At 61.2% G+C, this 18,959-nt stretch overlaps 1 protein-coding gene across 1 annotated transcript in view; it reads left to right on the top strand.

Annotated features, from left to right (window-relative positions):
* The window catches only part of MCOLN1 (mucolipin 1), a 28,261-nt gene that overhangs the window by 7,557 nt on the left and 1,745 nt on the right, over nucleotides 1–18,959 (top strand). The window contains exons 5-13 of the mRNA XM_032677290.1: nucleotides 2,274–2,355; nucleotides 3,286–3,382; nucleotides 6,777–6,876; nucleotides 9,430–9,536; nucleotides 11,337–11,486; nucleotides 13,312–13,413; nucleotides 15,474–15,596; nucleotides 16,521–16,727; nucleotides 18,059–18,189. Coding sequence (XP_032533181.1) covers nucleotides 2,274–2,355; nucleotides 3,286–3,382; nucleotides 6,777–6,876; nucleotides 9,430–9,536; nucleotides 11,337–11,486; nucleotides 13,312–13,413; nucleotides 15,474–15,596; nucleotides 16,521–16,727; nucleotides 18,059–18,189 — 1,099 coding nt within the window. The remainder of the gene's footprint in view (nucleotides 1–2,273; nucleotides 2,356–3,285; nucleotides 3,383–6,776; nucleotides 6,877–9,429; nucleotides 9,537–11,336; nucleotides 11,487–13,311; nucleotides 13,414–15,473; nucleotides 15,597–16,520; nucleotides 16,728–18,058; nucleotides 18,190–18,959) is intronic.

Raw genomic sequence — 18,959 nt, 5'->3', positions numbered from 1 at the left:
GGGTCCTGGGGCCCTCAACCCACCCCCAAATCCACTGTGGGGTCCCAGGGCCCACAGCTCAACCCCAAAGCCACTGCGGGGTCCTGGGGCTCACAGCTCACCCCCCAAGCCACTGCAGGGTCCCAGATCCCACAGCCACCCCCAAATCCACTGTGGGGTCCAGGGGCCCACAGCCCACCCCCCAAATCCACTGTGGGGTCCCGGGTCCCGCAGCCCACCCCCCAAGCCACTGTGGGGGCCCGGGTCTCAAAGCCACTACGGGGTCCCAGATCCCACAGCTCAACCCCAAAGACACTGTGGGGTCCTGGGACTCACAGCTCACCCCCCAAGCCACTGCGGGGGCCCAGATCCCACAGCCACCCCCCAAATCCACTGTGGGGTCCAGGGGCCCACAGCCCACCCCTCAAATCCACTGTGGGGTCCAGGGGCCCACAGCTCACCCCAAAGCCATCACAGGGTCCCAGATGTCACAGCCACCCCCCCAAATCCACTGTGGGGTCCCAGGGCCCAAAACCCCCCCCCAAATCCACTGTGGGGTCCCGGGGCCCACAGCCCCCCCAAAGCCACTGTGGGGTCCCAGGGCCCACAGCCCACCCCAAAATCGCTGTGGGGTCCCAGGGCCCACAGTCCACCCCAAATCCACTGTGGGGTCCCAGGGCCCACAGCCCACCCCCCAAAGCCACTGTGGGGTCCTGGGGCTCACAACCCAACCCTCAAATCCACTGTGGGGTCCCAGGGCCCACAGCCCAACCCCAAAGCCACTGTGGGGTTTGGGGCATCACTGCAGGCTGGGGAGGGGCTGAGGGGGGTGGGGGGTCTTGGAATGCCCTGGAAGTGTTTAGGATGCCCCGGAAGTGTTTGGGATTTCCTGGAAGTGCTTGGGATGCCCTGGAAGTGCTTGGGATTTCCTGGAATTGGTTGGGATGCCCTAAAAATGTTTGAGATGCTCTGGAAGTGCTTAGGATGCCCCAAAAATGCTTGGGATGCCCTAAAAATGCTTGAGGTGCCCTGGAAGTGCTTGGGATGCCCCGAAAATATTTGGGATGCCCTGGAAGTGTTTGGGATGCCCTGGAAGTGCTTGGGATTTCCTGGAATTGGTTGGGATGCCCTAAAAATACTTGTGATTCCCTGGAAGTGTTTGGGATGCCCCAAAAATACTTGGGATGCCCTGGAAGTGTTTGGGATTCCCTGGAAGTGCTTGGGATGCCCTGGAAGTGCTTGGGATTTCCTGGAAGTGCTTGGGATTTCCTGGAATTGGTTGGGATGCCCTAAAAATACTTGTGATTCCCTGGAAGTGCTTAGGATGCCCCAAAAATGCTTGGGATGCCCTAAAAATGTTTGAGATGCCCTGGAAGTGCTTAGGATGCCCCAAAAATGCTTGGGATGCCCTGAAAATGCTTGAGATGCCCTGGAAGTGCTTGGGATGCCCCAAAAATACTTGGGATGCCCTGGAAGTGCTTGGGATTTCCTGGAATTGCTTGGGATGCCCTAAAAATACTTGTGATTCCCTGGAAGTGCTTAGGATGCCCCAAAAATGCTTGGGATGCCCTAAAAATGCTTGAGGTGCCCTGGAGGTGCTTGGGATGCCCCAAAAATGCTTGGGATGCCCTAAAAATGCTTGAGATGCCCTGGAAGTGCTTGGGATGCCCCGAAAATATTTAGGATGCCCTGGAAGTGTTTGGGATGCCCTGGAAGTGCTTGGGATCTCCTGGAATTGGTTGGGATGCCCCAAAAATACTTGTGATTCCCTGGAAGTGTTTGGGATGCCCCAAAAATACTTGGGATGCCCTGGAAGTGTTTGGGGTTCCCTGGAAGTGTTTGGGATTTCCTGGAAGTGCTTGGGATTTCCTGGAATTGGTTGGGATGCCCTAAAAATGTTTGAGATGCTCTGGAAGTGCTTAGGATGCCCCAAAAATGCTTGGGATGCCCTAAAAATGCTTGAGGTGCCCTGGAAGTGCTTGGGATGCCCCGAAAATATTTGGGATGCCCTGGAAGTGTTTGGGATTTCCTGGAATTGGTTGGGATGCCCTAAAAATACTTGTGATTCCCTGGAAGTGTTTGGGATGCCCCAAAAATACTTGGGATGCCCTGGAAGTGTTTGGGATGCCCCAAAAATACTTGGGATGCCCTGGAAGTGTTTGGGATGCCCTGGAAGTGTTTGGGATTCCCTGGAAGTGCTTGGGATGCCCTGGAAGTGCTTGGGATGCCCTGGAAGTGTTTGGGATTCCCTGGAATTGCTTGGGATTCCCTGAAGGTGCTTCTCCATCCCCCAGATTGCCTGGGAGTGGATCCTGAGGACCCCCAGCCCCCGGCACTGGACGGCTCCTACAGGAACTTCACCCTCAAATTCCACAAGTAAATCCCCCCCACTTCCCCAAATCCCTGGGGTTGGTTCCCTTCCCTAAAACCTGGCACTGGGGTTTGGTTTCCCTTCCCAAATTCTGGGGGTTGTGTTCCCTTCCCAAATCCTGGGGGTTGTGTTCCCTTCCCAAATCCCTGGGGTTGGTTCCCTTCCCTAAAACCTGGCACCGGGGTTTGGTATCTCTTCCCAAATCCTGGGGGTTGTGTTCCCTTCCCAAATCCTGGGGGTTGTGTTCCCTTCCCAGATCCCCCACACTGGGGATTTCCCTTCCCAAATCCCTTTGCTGGGATTTGTTTTCCCTTCCCAAATCCCTGCCCCAGGGAATGTTTTCCCTTCCCAAATCCCTGTGCTGTGATTTGTTTTCCCTTCCCAAATCCCTGCCCCAGGGATTGTTTTCCCTTCCCAAATCCTTGCCCCAGGGATTGTTTTCCCTTCCCAAATCTCTGCTCCAAGGATTGTTTTCCCTTCCCAAATCCCTTCCCCAGGGATTGTTTTCCCTTCCCAAATCCCTTCCCCAGGGATTGTTTTCCCTTCCCCAAATCCCTGCCCCAGGGATTGTTTTCCCTTCCCCAAACCCTTCCCCGGGGATTGTTTTCCCTTCCCACAACCCCACACTGGATTCCCATGGCGTTCCTCAGCCCATGGCCCAACCCCTGGAGCTCCAGGCGCCGCTTCTCCAGAGGATCCAACCTCCCCTTGCTCCAGGCACTGCTTTTCCAGAGGATCCCACCCCCCCTCGGAGCCGCATCCATCGGTGCCGGGGCGGGAGAAGCGAGAACACCTTTCCCGGGGCTGGAATCCCCCCCGAGGGAGGGGTTTCCCCTCTCCAGGGGTGGTGGGGCCGTTCTTTGGGATCTGGGGGGGGGTGTGAGACCCCCTGGAAAAGGCCGGGATGAGGGTTAAGGAGCGTCCCCCTCCCTCAGGCTCATCAACGTCACCATCCGGTTCCAGCTGAAGGCCATCAACGTGCAGCCCGTGCTCAGCAACGAGATCCCCGACTGCTACACCTTCACCGTCACCGTGAGCGACACCGGGAGGGCTTGGCTGGTCCTTGGGTGGCCCTTGAGTGTCCTCTGGCCCCCTTGGGTGTCTTCTGGCCCCCTCATGTGTCCCTTGGGTGTCCTCTGTCCCTCTTGTGTCCTCTGTGCCTCTTGTGTCCTCTGTCCCCCTCAGGTGGCCCTCGTGTGTCCCCCTCCTGTGTCCCCCTCACGTATCCCCCTCGGGTGACCCTTGGGTGTCTCTCAGGTGTTCCTCTGTCCCTCCTCTGTCCCCCTTGTGTGTCCCTCGGATGTCCCTCGTGTGTCCTTTGTGTGTCCCTCTGTCCCTCTTGTGTCCCTCTGTCCTCCTCGGGTGTCCCTCTGTACCCCTTGTGTCCCCTGTCCCTCTTGTGTGTCCTTCTCGGGTGTCCCCCTCATGTCCCTCGTGTGTCCCTCATGTGTCCCTCGGGTGTCCTCTGTCCCTCTTGTGTGTTCCTTAGGTGTCGTCCTCGTGTGTCCCTCTGTCTCTCTTGTGTGTCTCTCGGATGGCCCCCTTGGGTGGCCCTCTGTCCCTCTTGTGTCCCTCTGTCCCCCTCATGTGTCCTCTGTCCCCCTCATGTGTCCTCTGTCCCTCTTCTGTGTTCCTTGGGTGGCCCCCTCGGGTGGCTCTTGAGTGTCCTCTGTCCCCCTTGAGTGTCCTCTGTCCCTCGTGTGTCCCTCTGTACCCCTTGTGTCCCTCTGGCCCCATCGAGTGTCCCTCTGTCCCCCTTGTGTCCTCTGTGCCTTTTGTGTCCTCTGTCCCCCTCGTGTGTCCCTCTGTCCCTCTTGTGTCCCTCTGGCCCCATCGAGTGTCCCTCTGTCCCCCTTGTGTCCTCTGTCCCTCTTGTGTGTCCTGTGGGTGGCCCCCTTGGGTGTCCCTCTGTCCCCCTTGGGTGTCCCCCTCATCTGTCCCCCTTGTGTGTCCCTTGGGTGCCCCTCTTGTGTCCTCTGTCCCCCTCATGTGTCCTCTGTCCCTCACATGTCCTTCTGTCCCTCATCTCCCTTGTGTGTCCCTCATGTCCCTTGTATGTCCCTCTGTCCCTCACATGTCCCTCTATCCCTCGTGTCCCTCATGTATCCCTCTGTCCCTCATGTGTCCCTCTGTCCCTCATGTCCCTCGTGTGTCCCTCATGTCCCTTGTATGTCCCTCATGTCCCTTGTATGTCCCTCTGTCCCTTGTATGTCCCTCTGTCCCTCACATGTCCCTCTGTCCCTCATGTCCCTCTATCCCTCATGTCCCTTGTGTGTCCCTCTGTCCCTCACATGTCCCTCTGTCCCTCACATGTCCCTCTGTCCGTCATATGTCCCTCTGTCCCTTGCATCCCTCTGTCCCTCACATGTCCCTCTGTCCCTCACATGTCCCTCTGTCCCTCATGTCCCTCTATCCCTCATGTCCCTTGTGTGTCCCTCTGTCCCTCACATGTCCCTCTGTCCCTCACATGTCCCTCTGTCCGTCATATGTCCCTCTGTCCCTTGCATCCCTCTGTCCCTCACATGTCCCTCTGTCCCTCACGTGTCCCTCTGTCCCTCACATGTCCCTCTGTCCCTCACATGTCCCTCTGTCCCTCGGGTCCCTCTGTCCCTCACGTCCCTCTGTCCCTCACATGTCCCTCTGTCCCTTGGGTCCCTCTGTCCCTCACATGTCCCTCTGTCCCTCACATGTCCCTCTGTCCCTTGGGTCCCTCTGTCCCTCACATGTCCCTCTGTCCCTTGCATCCCTCTGTCCCTCACATGTCCCTCTGTCCCTCATGTCCCTCTGTCCCTCATGTCCCTCTATCCCTCATGTCCCTTGTGTGTCCCTCTGTCTCTCATATGTCCCTTGGGTCCCTCTGTCCCTCACATGTCCCTCTGTCCCTCACATGTCCCTCTGTCCGTCATATGTCCCTCTGTCCCTTGCATCCCTCTGTCCCTCACATGTCCCTCTGTCCCTCATGTGTCCCTCTGTCCCTCACATGTCCCTCTGTCCCTCACATGTCCCTCTGTCCCTCGGGTCCCTCTGTCCCTCACATGTCCCTCTGTCCCTCATATGTCCCTCTGTCCCTCATGTGTCCCTCTGTCCCTCACATGTCCCTCTGTCCCTCATGTGTCCCTCTGTCCCTCACATGTCCCTCTGTCCCTCACATGTCCCTCTGTCCCTTGGGTCCCTCTGTCCCTCACATGTCCCTCTGTCCCTCACATGTCCCTCTGTCCCTTGCGTCCCTCTGTCCCTCACATGTCCCTCTGTCCCTCACATGTCCCTCTGTCCCTTGGGTCCCTCTGTCCCTCACATGTCCCTCTGTCCCTCATATGTCCCTCTGTCCCTCACATGTCCCTCTGTCCCTCACATGTCCCTCTGTCCCTCACGTGTCCCTCTGTCCCTCACATGTCCCTCTGTCCCTCGGGTCCCTCTGTCCCTCACATGTCCCTCTGTCCCTCGGGTCCCTCTGTCCCTCACATGTCCCTCTGTCCCTCACATGTCCCTCTGTCCTCATATGTCCCTCTGTCCCTCGGGTCCCTCTGTCCCTCACATGTCCCTCTGTCTCTCATGTCCCTCTGTCCCTCACATGTCCCTCTGTCCCTCACATGTCCCTTTGTCCCTTGCGTCCCTCTGTCCCTCAGGTGTCCCTCTGTCCCTCACGTGTCCCTCTGTCCCTCATGTGTCCCTCTGTCCCTCACATGTCCCTCTGTCCCTCATATGTCCCTCTGTCCCTCACATGTCCCTCTGTCCCTCACATGTCCCTCTGTCCTCATATGTCCCTCTGTCCCTCGGGTCCCTCTGTCCCTCACATGTCCCTCTGTCTCTCATGTCCCTCTGTCCCTCACGTGTCCCTCTGTCCCTCGTGCCCCTGGTGTCCCTCAGAGGGATGGGGACAGCCCCCGCAGGGCTCCCGGGATCTCTCAGGGTGGTGACTGTCCCCTGTACCCATGTCCCGAGGGTGGTCACTGTCCCTTGTCCCCATGTCCCAGGGTGGTGACTGTGACTGTCCCCTTGTCCCCGTGTCCCCAGGGTGGTGACTGTCCCCGTGTCCCCAGGGTGGTGACTGTTGCTTGTCTCCGTGTCCCCAGAGTGGTGACTGTGACTGTCCTTTGTCCCTGTGTCCCCAGGGTGGTGACTGTCCCCGTGTCCCCAGGGTGGTGACTGTGACTGTCCCCTTGTCCCCGTGTCCCCAGGGTGGTGACTGTCCCCGTGTCCCCAGGGTGGTGACTGTTGCTTGTCTCCGTGTCCCCAGGGTGGTGACTGTGACTGTCCCCGTATCCCCAGAGTGGTGACTGTGAGTGTCCCTTGTCCCTGTGTCCCCAGGGTGGTGACTGTGACTGTCCCCATGTCCCCAGGGTGGTGACTGTCCCCGTGTCCCCTGGGTGGTGACTGTCCCCTGTCCCCAGGGTGGTGACTGTCCCCTTGTTCCCGTTGTCCCCAGATCACGTTTGACAACCGCGCTCACAGCGGGCGGGTGCGGATCCGCCTGGAGAACCACGCGGACATCCGGGAGTGCAGGGACCCCGCTGTCTACGGCAGAGGTGGGACAGGGTGGCTCCTGGCCCCTGAGGTGGCTCCTGTCCCCTGAGAATGGCTCCTGTCCCCAGGGGTGGCTCCTGTCCCCAGGGGTGACTCCTGTCCCCTGGGGGTGGCTCCTGTCCCCAGGGGGTGACTCCTGTCCCCAGGAGTGACTCCTGTCCCCAGGGGGTGGCTCCTGTCCCCGTGGATGACTCCTGTCCCCTGGGGGTGACTCCTGTCCCCTGGGGTGGCTCCTGTCCCCTGAGCATGGCTACTGTCCCCAGGGGTGACTCCTGTCCCCTGAGAATGGCTCCTGTCCCCTGAGAGTGGCTCCTGTCCCCTGAGCATGGCTCCTGTCCCCAGGGGTGACTCCTGTCCCCTGAGAATGGCTCCTGTCCCCAGGGATGGCTCCTGTCCCCTGGGGTGACTCCTGTCCCCAGGGGTGACTCCTGTCCCCTGAGAATGGCTCCTGTCCCCAGGGATGGCTCCTGTCCCCTGGGGTGACTCCTGTCCCCTGAGAATGGCTCCTGTCCCCTGAGAATGGCTCCTGTCCCCTGAGCATGGTTCCTGTCCCCTGGGGTGACTCCTGTCCCCTGAGAATGGCTCCTGTCCCCTGGGGTGGCTCCTGTCCCCAGGGGTGACTCCTGTCCCCAGTGGTGACTCCTGTCCCCAGGAGTGACTCCTGTCCCCAGGGGGTGACTCCTGTCCCCAGGAGTGACTCCTGTCCCCTGAGAATGGCTCCTGTCCCCAGGGATGGCTCCTGCCCCCAGTGGTGACTCCTGTCCCCTGAGAATGACTCCTGTCCCCAAGGGGTGACTTCTGTCCCCTGAGAATGGCTCCTGTCCCCTGAGCATGGCTCCTGTCCCCAGGGGTGGCTCCTGTCCCCTGAGAATGGCTCCTGTCCCCTGAGCATGGCTCCTGTCCCCAGGGGTGGCTCCTGTCCCCTGAGAATGGCTCCTGTCCCCAGGGATGGCTCCTGTCCCCAGGGGTGGCTCCTGTCCCCTGGGGTGACTCCTGTCCCCTGAGAATGGCTCCTGTCCCCAGGGATGGCTCCTGTCCCCAGGGTTGGCTCCTGTCCCCAGGGGTGGCTCCTGTCCCCTGAGAATGGCTCCTGTCCCCAGTGGTGACTCCTGTCCCCTGAGAATGGCTCCTGTCCCCTGGGGGTGACTCCTGTCCCCAGGGATGGCTCCTGTCCCCTGAGAATGGCTCCTGTCCCCTGGGGGTGACTCCTGTCCCCAGGGATGGCTCCTGTCCCCTGAGAATGGCTCCTGTCCCCAGGGGTGACTCCTGTCCCCAGGGGTGGCTCCTGTCCCCTGAGAATGGCTCCTGTCCCCTGAGCATGGCTCCTGTCCCCAGGGGTGGCTCCTGTCCCCTGAGAATGGCTCCTGTCCCCAGGGATGGCTCCTGTCCCCTGGGGTGACTCCTGTCCCCTGAGAATGGCTCCTGTCCCCAGGGATGGCTCCTGTCCCCTGAGAATGGCTCCTGTCCCCAGGGATGGCTCCTGTCCCCAGGGGTGGCTCCTGTCCCCTGGGGTGACTCCTGTCCCCTGAGAATGGCTCCTGTCCCCAGGGATGGCTCCTGTCCCCAGGGTTGGCTCCTGTCCCCTGGGGTGACTCCTGTCCCCTGAGAATGGCTCCTGTCCCCTGGGGGTGACTCCTGTCCCCAGGGATGGCTCCTGTCCCCTGAGAATGGCTCCTGTCCCCAGGGGTGACTCCTGTCCCCAGGGGTGGCTCCTGTCCCCAGGGGTGGCTCCTGTCCCCTGAGAATGGCTCCTGTCCCCTGGGGGTGACTCCTGTCCCCAGGGATGGCTCCTGTCCCCTGAGAATGGCTCCTGTCCCCAGGGTTGGCTCCTGTCCCCAGGGGTGGCTCCTGTCCCCTGAGAATGGCTCCTGTCCCCAGGGGTGACTCCTGTCCCCAGGAGTGACTCCTGTCCCCAGGGATGGCTCCTGTCCCCAGGGGTGACTCCTGTCCCCAGGGGTGGCTCCTGTCCCCAGGGGTGTCTCCTGTCCCCTGAGAATGGCTCCTGTCCCCAGGGGTGACTCCTGTCCCCAGGGATGGCTCCTGTCCCCTGGGGTGACTCCTGTCCCCAGGAGTGACTCCTGTCCCCAGTGGTGACTCCTGTCCCCTGAGAATGGCTCCTGTCCCCTGAGAATGGCTCCTGTCCCCTGGGGTGACTCCTGTCCCCTGAGAATGGCTCCTGTCCCCAGGGGGTGACTCCTGTCCCCAGTGGTGACTCCTGTCCCCTGAGAATGGCTCCTGTCCCCTGGGGGTGACTCCTGTCCCCTGGGGTGGCTCCTGTCCCCTGAGCATGGCTACTGTCCCCAGGGGTGACTCCTGTCCCCTGAGAATGGCTCCTGTCCCCTGAGCATGGCTACTGTCCCCAGGGATGGCTCCTGTCCCCTGAGAATGACTCCTGTCCCCAGGGATGACTCCTGTCCCCAGGGATGGCTCCTGTCCCCAGGGGGTGACTCCTGTCCCCAGAGGGTGACTCCTGTCCCCAGGGGGGGTGACAACAGACCATGGGGGGGCTCAGGGGGTGCCCCAGGTTCCGAGCAGCCCCCCCCGGTGTCCCGCAGGTGACAATTCGTTCCGGCTGTTCTTTGACGTCGTCGTCATCCTCGTGTGCTCCCTGTCCTTCGTCCTCTGCGCCCGCTCCATCATCCGCGGGCTCCTCCTGCAGCTCGTGCGTGGGGGACGGGGGGGAGAGGGGGGGAGAGGAGGGGAAGAGGTGGGAGGGGGTGGGAGGGGGTGGGAGAGGGTGGGAGATGGAGGGAGGTAGTGGGAGATGGTGGGAGGGGGTGGGAGAGGGTGGGAGAGGGTGGGAGAGGGTAGGAGGGGGTGAGAGAGGGTGGGAGAGGGTGGGAGGGGGTGGGAGATGGTGAGAGGGGTGGGAGAGGGTGGGAGGGGGTGGGAGATGGTGGGAGGGAGTGGGAGAGGGTGGGAGAGGGTGGGAAGAGGTGGGAGGGAGTGGGAGGAAGTGGGAGAGGGTGGGAGAGGGTGGGAAGGGGTGGGAGAGGGTGGGAGATGGTGGGAGGGGGTGGGAAGAGGTGGGAGGGGGTGGGAGGAAGTGGGAGAGGGTGGGAGAGGGTGGGAAGGGGTGGGAGAGGGTGGGAGATGGTGGGAGGGGGTGGGAAGATGTGGGAGGGGGTGGGAGGAAGTGGGAGAGGGTGGGAGAAGGTGGGAGGGGGTGGGAGATGGTGGGAGGGGGTGGGAAGGGGTGGGAGATGGTGGGAGGGGGTGGGAAGGGGTGGGAGATGGTGGGAGGCAGGGGGAGATGGTGGGAGGGAGTGGGAGAGGGTGGGAAGAGGTGGGAGGGGGTGGGAGGAAGTGGGAGAGGGTGGGAAGGGGTGGGAGAGGATGGGAGATGGTGGGAGGGGGTGGGAGATGGTGGGAGGGGGTGGGAAAGGGTGGGAGATGGTAGGAGGCAAGGGGAGATGGTGGGAAGGGGTGGGAAGGAGTGGGAGATGGTGGGAGGCAGGGGGAGATGGTGGGAGGGGGTGGGAGATGGTGGGAGGGGTGGGAGACGGTAGGAAGGGGTGGGAGATGGTGGGAGGGGGTGGGAGATGGTGGGAAGCAGTGGGAAGTGATGGGAAGAGCTGGAAAGTGGTGGGAAGCGATGGAAAGGATTGAAAAATGGTGGGACTCTGGGGGAGGTGTTGGGAAGCACTGGGAAGAGGTGGGAAGAGTTGGAAAGTGGTGGGAGGCAGTGAGAGGTGATGGGAAGAGGTGGGAAGTGGTGGGAAGAGCTGGAAAGTGGTGGGAAGCGATGGGAAGAGCTGGAAAACGGTGGGAAGTGATGGGAAGTGGTGGGAAGAGGTGCGAAGAGTTGGGAAGAGCTGGAAAGTGGGGGGGGGGCAGTGGGACGTGATGGGAAGAGTTGGAAAGTGGTGGGAAGAGGTGGGAAGAGTTGGAAAGTGGTGGGAAGAGGTGGGAAGAGTTGGAAAGTGATGGGAAGAGGTGGGAAGAGTTGGAAAGTGATGGGAAGAGGTGGGAAGAGTTGGGAAGTGATGGGAAGAGCTGGAAAGTGGTGGGAAGTGATGGGAAGAGCTGGAAAGTGGTGGGAAGTGATGGGAAGGGTTGGAAAGTGGTGGGAAGAGGTGGGAAGAGTTGGGAAGTGATGGGAAGAGCTGGAAAATGGTGGGAAGTAGTGGGAAGAGGTGCGAAGAGTTGGGAAGAGCTGGAAAGTGGTGGGGGGCAGTGGGACGTGATGGGAAGAGGTGGGAAGAGGTGGGAAGTGGTGGGAGGTGATGGGAAGAGGTGGGAAGAGGTGGGAAGTGGTGGGAGGTGATGGGAAGAGGTGGGAAGCGGTGCCGGCCGCTGCCTCCCTCCGCGCCGTCCCCCTCGGGGACATCCCCCCGATGCCATTCCCGGGATTTCCCCCCCTTTCCCAGGAGGGAATCGCTGGGTGGGAGTCGTGGGTGCCGTGACCCTCCCCCTTTTGGGTGGGGGGTGACACCCAACCCCGTGTCCCTCCCCTCCGCAGGAGTTCAGCCGGTTCCTGCGGCGCCGGCACGGCCGGAGCGTGTCGGTGTCGGACCGCATGGAATTCCTGAACGGGTGGTACATCCTGCTCGTCGTCAGCGACGTCCTCACCGTGCTGGGCACCCTCATGAAGATTGGCATCGAGGCCAAGGTCAGGGGGGACCTGGGGGGAGCTGGGGCTGCTGCCACCGCTGCCCCCTGCGCCCTGGGAAGGGGCATTGTCACCCCTGGGTGTTGGCAGTGCCCCGGTGACAATGTCCTGGGTGTCATCAGAGTCCTCCAGGAGGGGACATTGTCACCCCACAGCCACCCCTGGGTGTTGGCATACCCCAGGGTATGTCCCCTGTGCCCTGGGAGGGGACATTGTCACCCCGCAGCCACCCCAGGGTATGTCCCCTGTACTTCAGGAGGGGACATTGTCACCCAACAGCCACCCCTGGGTGTTGGCAGTGCCCCGGTGACAATGTCCTGGGTGTCATCAGAGCCCTCCAGGAGGGGACATTGTCACCCAACAGCCACCCCTGGGTATGTCCCCTGTGCCCTGGGAGGGGACATTGTCACCCCTGGGTGTTGGCAGTGCCCCGGTGACAATGTCCTGGGTGTCATCAGAGCCCTCCAGGAGGGGACATTGTCACCCAACAGCCACCCCTGGGTATGTCCCCTGTGCCCTGGGAGGGGACATTGTCACCCCTGGGTGTTGGCAGTGCCCCGGTGACAATGTCCTGGGTGTTATCAGAGCCCTCCAGGAGGGGACATTGTCACTCCTGGGTGTTGGCAGTGGCCCGGTGACAATGTCCTGGGTGTCATCAGAGTCCTCCAGGAGGGGACATTGTCACCCAACAACCACCCCAGGGTATGTCCCCTGTGCCCTGGGAGGGGACATTGTCACCTCACAGCCACCCCTGGGTGTTGGCAGTGCCCCGGTGACAATGTCCTGGATGTCATCAGAGCCCTCCAGGAGGGGACATTGTCACCCAACAACCACCCCAGGGTATGTCCCCTGTGCCCTGGGAGGGGACATTGTCACCCCTGGGTGTTGGCAGTGACCCGGCGACAATGTCCTGGATGTACCCTGTGCTCCAGGAGGGGACATTGTCACCCAACAGCCACCCCTGGGTGTTGGCAGTGCCCCGGTGACAATGTCCTGGATGTCATCAGAGCCCTCCAGGAGGGGACATTGTCGCCCCACAGCCACCCCTGGGTATGTCCCCTGTGCCCTGGGAGGGGACATTGCCACCCCACAGCCACCCCTGGGTGTTGTCACCCCCCTGGTGACATCATCCTGGCTGTCCCTGGTGTCCCACTGGTGTCCCCCATCTCCCCAAGGTGTCCCCAGTGTCACCCCAGAGTCCCTTTGGGGTGGCAGCTCCCGGGGTGTGGTGGCACCGGGATTTCCCTCCGGGGGGGTTGTTGGGGCCTTGGGGACATTGTCCAGGTGCCAGTGTCCCCAAAGTGTCCCCAAAGTGTCCCCAGTGTCCCCAATGTCCCCAGAGTCCCCAGTGTCCTCAATGTCCCCAGAGTCACCAGTGTCCCAAATGTCCCCATATCTCCAGTGTACCCAGTGTCCCCAGTGTCCCCAAAGTGTCCCCAATGTCCCCAGTGTCCCCATATCCCCAATGTCCCCATATCCCCAGTGTCCCCAATGTCCCCATATCCTCAGTGTCCCCAATGTCCCCAGTGTCCCCAATGTCCCCCGTGTCTCCCTGTCCCCAGTGTCCCCCCAGTGTCCTCAGTGTCCCCAAAGTGTCCCCAGTGTCCCCAATGTCCCCAGTGTCTCCCGTGTCCCCAGTGTCCCCAATGTCCACAGTGTCACCAGTGTCCCCAATGTCTCCAGTGTCCCCAGTGTCCTCAATGTCCCCATATCCCCAGAGTCCCCAGTGTCCCCAAAGTGTCCCCAGTGTCCCCAAAGTGTCCCCAATGTCCCCAGTGTCCCCAAAGTGTCCCCAATGTCCCCAATGTCCCCCGTGTCCCCACAGAACTTCTCCGGGTACGACGTTTGCAGTATCCTGCTGGGCACGTCCACTCTGCTCGTCTGGGTCGGGGTCATCCGCTACCTCACCTTCTTCCAGAAGTACAACGTGAGTCACAGGGGTGTCACCCCCAGGGGACAGTGCCAGGGGACAGTGCCACCCACCAGGGGACAGTGCCAGGGGACAATGCCAGGGGGTGGGGTCACCCGCTACCTCACCTTCTTCCAGAAGTACAACGTGAGTCATGGGGGGACAATGCCAGGGAACAGTGCCACCCACCAGGGGACAGTGCCAGGGGACAGTGCCAGGGGGTGGGGGTCACCCGCTACCTCACCTTCTTCCAGAAGTACAACGTGAGTGACAGAGGGGCAATGCCAGGGGACAGTGCCAGGGGACAGTGCCAGGGGACAGTGCCACCCACCAGGGGACAGTGCCAGGGGACAGTGCCACCCACCAGGGGACAGTGCCACCCACTAGGGGACAGTGCCAGGGGGTGGGGGTCACCCGCTACCTCACCTTCTTCCAGAAGTACAACGTGAGTGACAGAGGGGCAATGCCAGGGGACAGTGCCAGGGGACAGTGCCAGGGGACAGTGCCACCCACCAGGGGACAGTGCCAGGGGACAGTGCCAGGGGACAGTGCCACCCACCAGGGGACAGTGCCAGGGGACAGTGCCACCCACCAGGGGACAGTGCCAGGGGGTGGGGTCACCTGCTACCTCACCTTCTTCCAGAAGTACAACGTGAGTGATTGAGTGCCAGGGGACAGTGCCAGGGGACAGTGCCAGGGGATGGGGGTCACCCGCTACCTCACCTTCTTCCAGAAGTACAACGTGAGTCACAGGGGTGTCACCTGCCAGGGGACAGTGCCACCCGCCAGGGGACAGTGCCAGGGCTGGGGACAATGCCAGGGAGTGGGGATGGTGAGAGCTTGGAGTTGTCCCACGGCTGCTGCCTTTGTCCCCAGGGCCATGGGATGGGGACATTGGGGTCTCAGGGTCCCTGTCCCCTCACCTCGGGGTCTCATGGGTCTGTGTCCCCTCACCTCGGGGTCTCACAGGTCCCCATTCTCAGATTTTGGGGTCTTGCAGGTTCTTGTCCTTTGAACTTGGGGTCTCACAGATCCCTCTCCCCTCACCTTGGGGTCTCATGGATCTCTGTCCCCTGTCCCTGGGGTCTCACAGGTCCCCATTCTCAGATTTTGGGGTCTTGCAGGTCCTTGTCCCCTGTCCCTGGGTTCTCAGGGTCCCTGTCCCCTCACCTTGGGGTCTCACAGGTCCCTGACCCCTCACCTCAGGGTCTCAGGGTCCCTGTCCCCTCACCATGGGGTCTCCCAGGTCCCTGTCCCCTGTCCCTGGGGTCTCACAGGTCCCCATCCTTCCTCCCAGATCCTCATTGTCACGCTCTGGGTGGCCCTTCCTCCCCAAATCCCCATCATCCCCCCTGCCCTTCCTCCCAGATCCTCATCTTCCTCCCAGATCCTCATCATCCCCGCCATCCTTCCTCCCAGATCCTCATCATCTCCCCTGCCCTTCCTCCCAGATCCTCATCATCCCCCCCATCCTTCCTCCCAGATCCTCATCATCTCCCCTGCCCTTCCTCCCCAAATCCCCATCATCTCCCCTGCCCTTCCTCCCAGATCCTCATCTTCCTCCCAGATCCTCATCATCCCCCCCATCCTTCCTCCCAGATCCTCATCATCTCCCCCCATCCTTTCTCCCAGATCCTCATCATCTCCCCCCATCCTTCCTCCCAGATCTTCATCCTCTCCCCTGCCCTTCCTCCCCAAATCCCCATCATCTCCCCTGCCCTTCCTCCCCAAATCCCCATCATCTCCCCTGCCCTTCCTCCCAGATCCTCATCTTCCTCCCAGATCCTCATCATCCCCCCCATCCTTCCTCCCAGATCCCCATCATCTCCCCTGCCCTTCCTCCTAGATCCTCATCTTCCTCCAAAATCCCCATCATCTCCCCTGCCCTTCCTCCCAGATCCTCATCGTCTCCCCTGCCCTTCCTCTCAGATCCTCATCTTCCTCCCAGATCCTCATCATCTCCCCTGCCCTTCCTCCCCAAATCCCCATCATCTCCCCTGCCCTTCCTCCCCAAATCCCCATCATCCCCCCCATCCTTCCTCCCAGATCCTCATCCTCTCCCCTGCCCTTCCTCCCAGATCCTCATCGTCACGCTCCGGGTGGCCCTTCCCAACGTGATCCGGTTTTCCTGCTGCGTGGCCGTGATCTACCTGGGCTACTGCTTCTGTGGCTGGATCGTGCTGGGCCCCTACCACGTCAAGGTGGGCTCGGGGGGCTCGGGGGGGGCTCGGGGGGCTCGGGGGGGGCTTTGGGGGGGCTTCACCCAAGTGCCTGTTCTCCCTCATTGACGGCGACCAGGGGTGACACAGGGTGACACAGGGTGACACAGAGGTGCCAGGTGACACAGGGTGACACAGGGTGACACACAGGGTGACAGAGTGACACAGAGATTCCAGGTGACACAGGGTGACACAGGGTGACACACGGGGTGACACAGAGTGACACAGAGGTTCCAGGTGACACAGGGTGACACAGGGTGACACACACAGGTTCCAGGTGATACTGAGGTGACACAGAGGTGACACTGATGTCACCCTGTCCCGCAGTTCCGGTCGCTGTCCATGGTGTCTGAGTGCCTGTTCTCCCTCATCAACGGTGATCAGGGGTGACACAGGGTGACACAGAGGTTCCAGGTGACACAGGGTGACACAGGGTGACACAGGGTGACATGAGGTGACACAGAGGTTCCAGGTGACACAGGGTGACATGAGGTGACACAGAGGTTCCAGGTGACACAGGGTGACACAGGGTGACACACAGAGGTTCCAGGTGACACAGGGTGACACAGAGGTGACACTGATGTCACCCTGTCCCCCAGTTCCGGTCTCTATCCATGGTGTCCGAGTGCCTGTTCTCCCTCATCAACGGCGACCAGGGGTGACATAGGGTGACGCAGGGTGACACAGAGGTTCCAGGTGATACTGAGGTGACACAGAGGTGACACTGATGTCACCCTGTCCCGCAGTTCCGGTCGCTGTCCATGGTGTCTGAGTGCCTGTTCTCCCTCATCAACGGTGATCAGGGGTGACACAGGGTGACACACAGAGGTTCCAGGTGACACAGGGTGACACACAGGGTGACACAGGGTGACACAGAGGTGACACTGATGTCACCCTGTCCCCCAGTTCCGGTCGCTGTCCATGGTGTCCGAGTGCCTGTTCTCCCTCATCAACGGCGACGACATGTTCGTGACGTTTGCGGAGATGCAGCAGCACAGTCACCTGGTGTGGCTGTTCAGCCAGGTGTACCTGTACTCCTTCATCAGCCTCTTCATCTACATGGTGCTCAGCCTCTTCATCGCCCTCATCACCGGCTCCTACGAGACCATCAAGGTGCCAGGAGGGGGGAGGGATGGAAGGGGGGGTCACACCCCCGGGGCTACACCTGGGCCCTCACCTGGGTGTCACCTCACCTGGGTGTCCCTTCATCTGGCTGTCACTTCACCTGGGTGTCACCTCACCTGGGTGTCCCCTCTCCTGTGTGTCACCTTCCCTGTCCCCTCCCCTTCCCTGTCCCCTCACCTGTGTGTCTCCTCACCTGGGTGTCCTCTCACCTGTGTGTATCTCACCTGTGTGACACCTTCCCTGGCCTTTCACCTGTCTGTCCCCTCACCTGTGTGTCCCCTCACCTGTGTGTCCTCTCACCTGTGTGTCCCCTTCCCTGTCCCCTCACCTGTGCCTTTCCATGTGTGGCTCCTCACCTGTTCCTTTCCTTGTCCCTTTACCTGTGTGTCCCCTCACCTGTGTGTCCCCTCACCTGTGTGTCCCCTCACCTGTGTGTCCCCTCACCTGGGTGTCCCCTCACCTGTGTGTCCCCTCACCTGTGTGTCCCCTCACCTGGGTGTCCCCTCACCTGTGTGACACCTTCCCTGTCCCCTCTCCTGTCCCCTTCCATGTGTGGCTTCTCACCTGTTCCTTTCCCTGTCCCCCCACCTGGGTGTCCCCTCACCTGTGTTTCCCTCACCTGTGTGACACCTTCCCTGTCCCCTCACCTGGGTGTCACCTCACCTGTGTGACACCTTCCCTGTCCCCTCACCTGGGTGTCCCCTCACCTGGGTGTCCCCTCACCTGGGTGGCACCTTCCCTGTCCCCTCACCTGTCCCCTTCCATGTGTGGCTCCTCACCTGTTCCTTTCCTTGTCCCTTCACCTGGGTGGCACCTTCCCTGTCCCCTCCCCTGTCCCCTAATCTGTGTGTCCCCTCACCTGCCACCTTCCCTGTCCCCTCCCCTGTCCCCTAATCTGTGTGTCCCCTCACCTGCCACCTTCCCTGTCCCCTCACCTGTCCCTTGTCCCCAGCACCAGTGTGAGGGTGACCCCCCGGTGTCCCAGCTCCATCCCCTCACTGTGGGTGTCCCCCCCCTTGTCCCCTGTGTGTCCCCAGCACCAGTGTGAGGGTGACCCCCCTGGTGTTCCAGCCCCACCCCTCACTCTGGGTGTCCCCTGACCTGTCCCTTGTCCCCTGTGTGTCCCCAGCACCAGTGTGAGGGTGACCCCCCGGTGTCCCAGCTCCACCCCTCACTGTAGGTGTCCCCTTGTCCCCTGACCTGTCCCATGTCCCCTGTGTGTCCCCAGCACCAGTGTGAGGGTGACACCCCAGTGTCCCAGCTCCATCCCCTCACTGGGGGTGTCCCCTGACGTGTCCCTTGTCCCCTGTTGTCCCCAGCACCAGTGTGAGGGTGACCCCCCGGTGTCCCAGCTCCAGGCCTACATCGCCCAGTGCCAGGACAGCCCCAAGTCGGGGAAGTTCCGCCGGGACAGCTCCTCGTCCTGCTCCGTGTTCTGCTGCTGCGAGAGGTGAGGGGGGGATTTGGGGGCGTTTCAGGGGGGTTTGGGGCACATTTGGGGCAGATTTGGGGCACTGGGACCCCCCATCAGCCCCTCGGGGGGGAGGAGGGTCCCGGCTGGTTTGGCCGCTGATCCCATGGAGGTCGGGATTTCCAGCCCCTCTCTGTGTGGGGAGTCTCTGGCAGGACCCCAAAACCACCCCAAAACGACCCCAAAATGGTGTGTCTTCTGCTGGTACCCCAAAATCACCCCAAAACCTGGCACCCCAAAATGACCCCATGCCCTGGAGTCTGTTGAGAACACCCCAAAATGACCCCAAAACCCTGCACCCCAAAACGACCCCGTGCCCGTGAGTCTCTTCCCAGCACCCCAAACTGACCCCAGACTGACCCCAAAATGACCCCAAACTGACCCCAAAATGGTGAGTCTTTTGCTGGTACCCCAAAATCACCCCAAAATCTGGCACCCCAAAATGACCCTGTGCTCTGGAGTCTCTTGAGAACACCCCAAAATCACCCCAAAATCCAACCCCCCAAAATGATCCCGTGCCCTGGAGTCTCTTCCTGGCACCCCAAAATCACCCCAAAATGGTGAGTCTTTTGCTGGTACCCCAAAATCACCCCGAAATCTGACACCCCAAAATGACCCCGTCCTCTGGAGCCTCTTGAGAACACCCCAAAATCACCCCAAAATCCAACCCCCCAAAACGACCCCGTGCCCTGGAGTCTCTTCCCAGCACCCCAAAATGACCCCAAAATGACCCCAAAATGGTGAGTCTT

The sequence above is a fragment of the Chiroxiphia lanceolata genome, unplaced genomic scaffold (assembly GCF_009829145.1).
Source record: "Chiroxiphia lanceolata isolate bChiLan1 unplaced genomic scaffold, bChiLan1.pri scaffold_49_arrow_ctg1, whole genome shotgun sequence".
NCBI lineage: Eukaryota > Metazoa > Chordata > Aves > Passeriformes > Pipridae > Chiroxiphia > Chiroxiphia lanceolata.
This window is presented reverse-complemented; position numbering and strand designations above follow the sequence as displayed.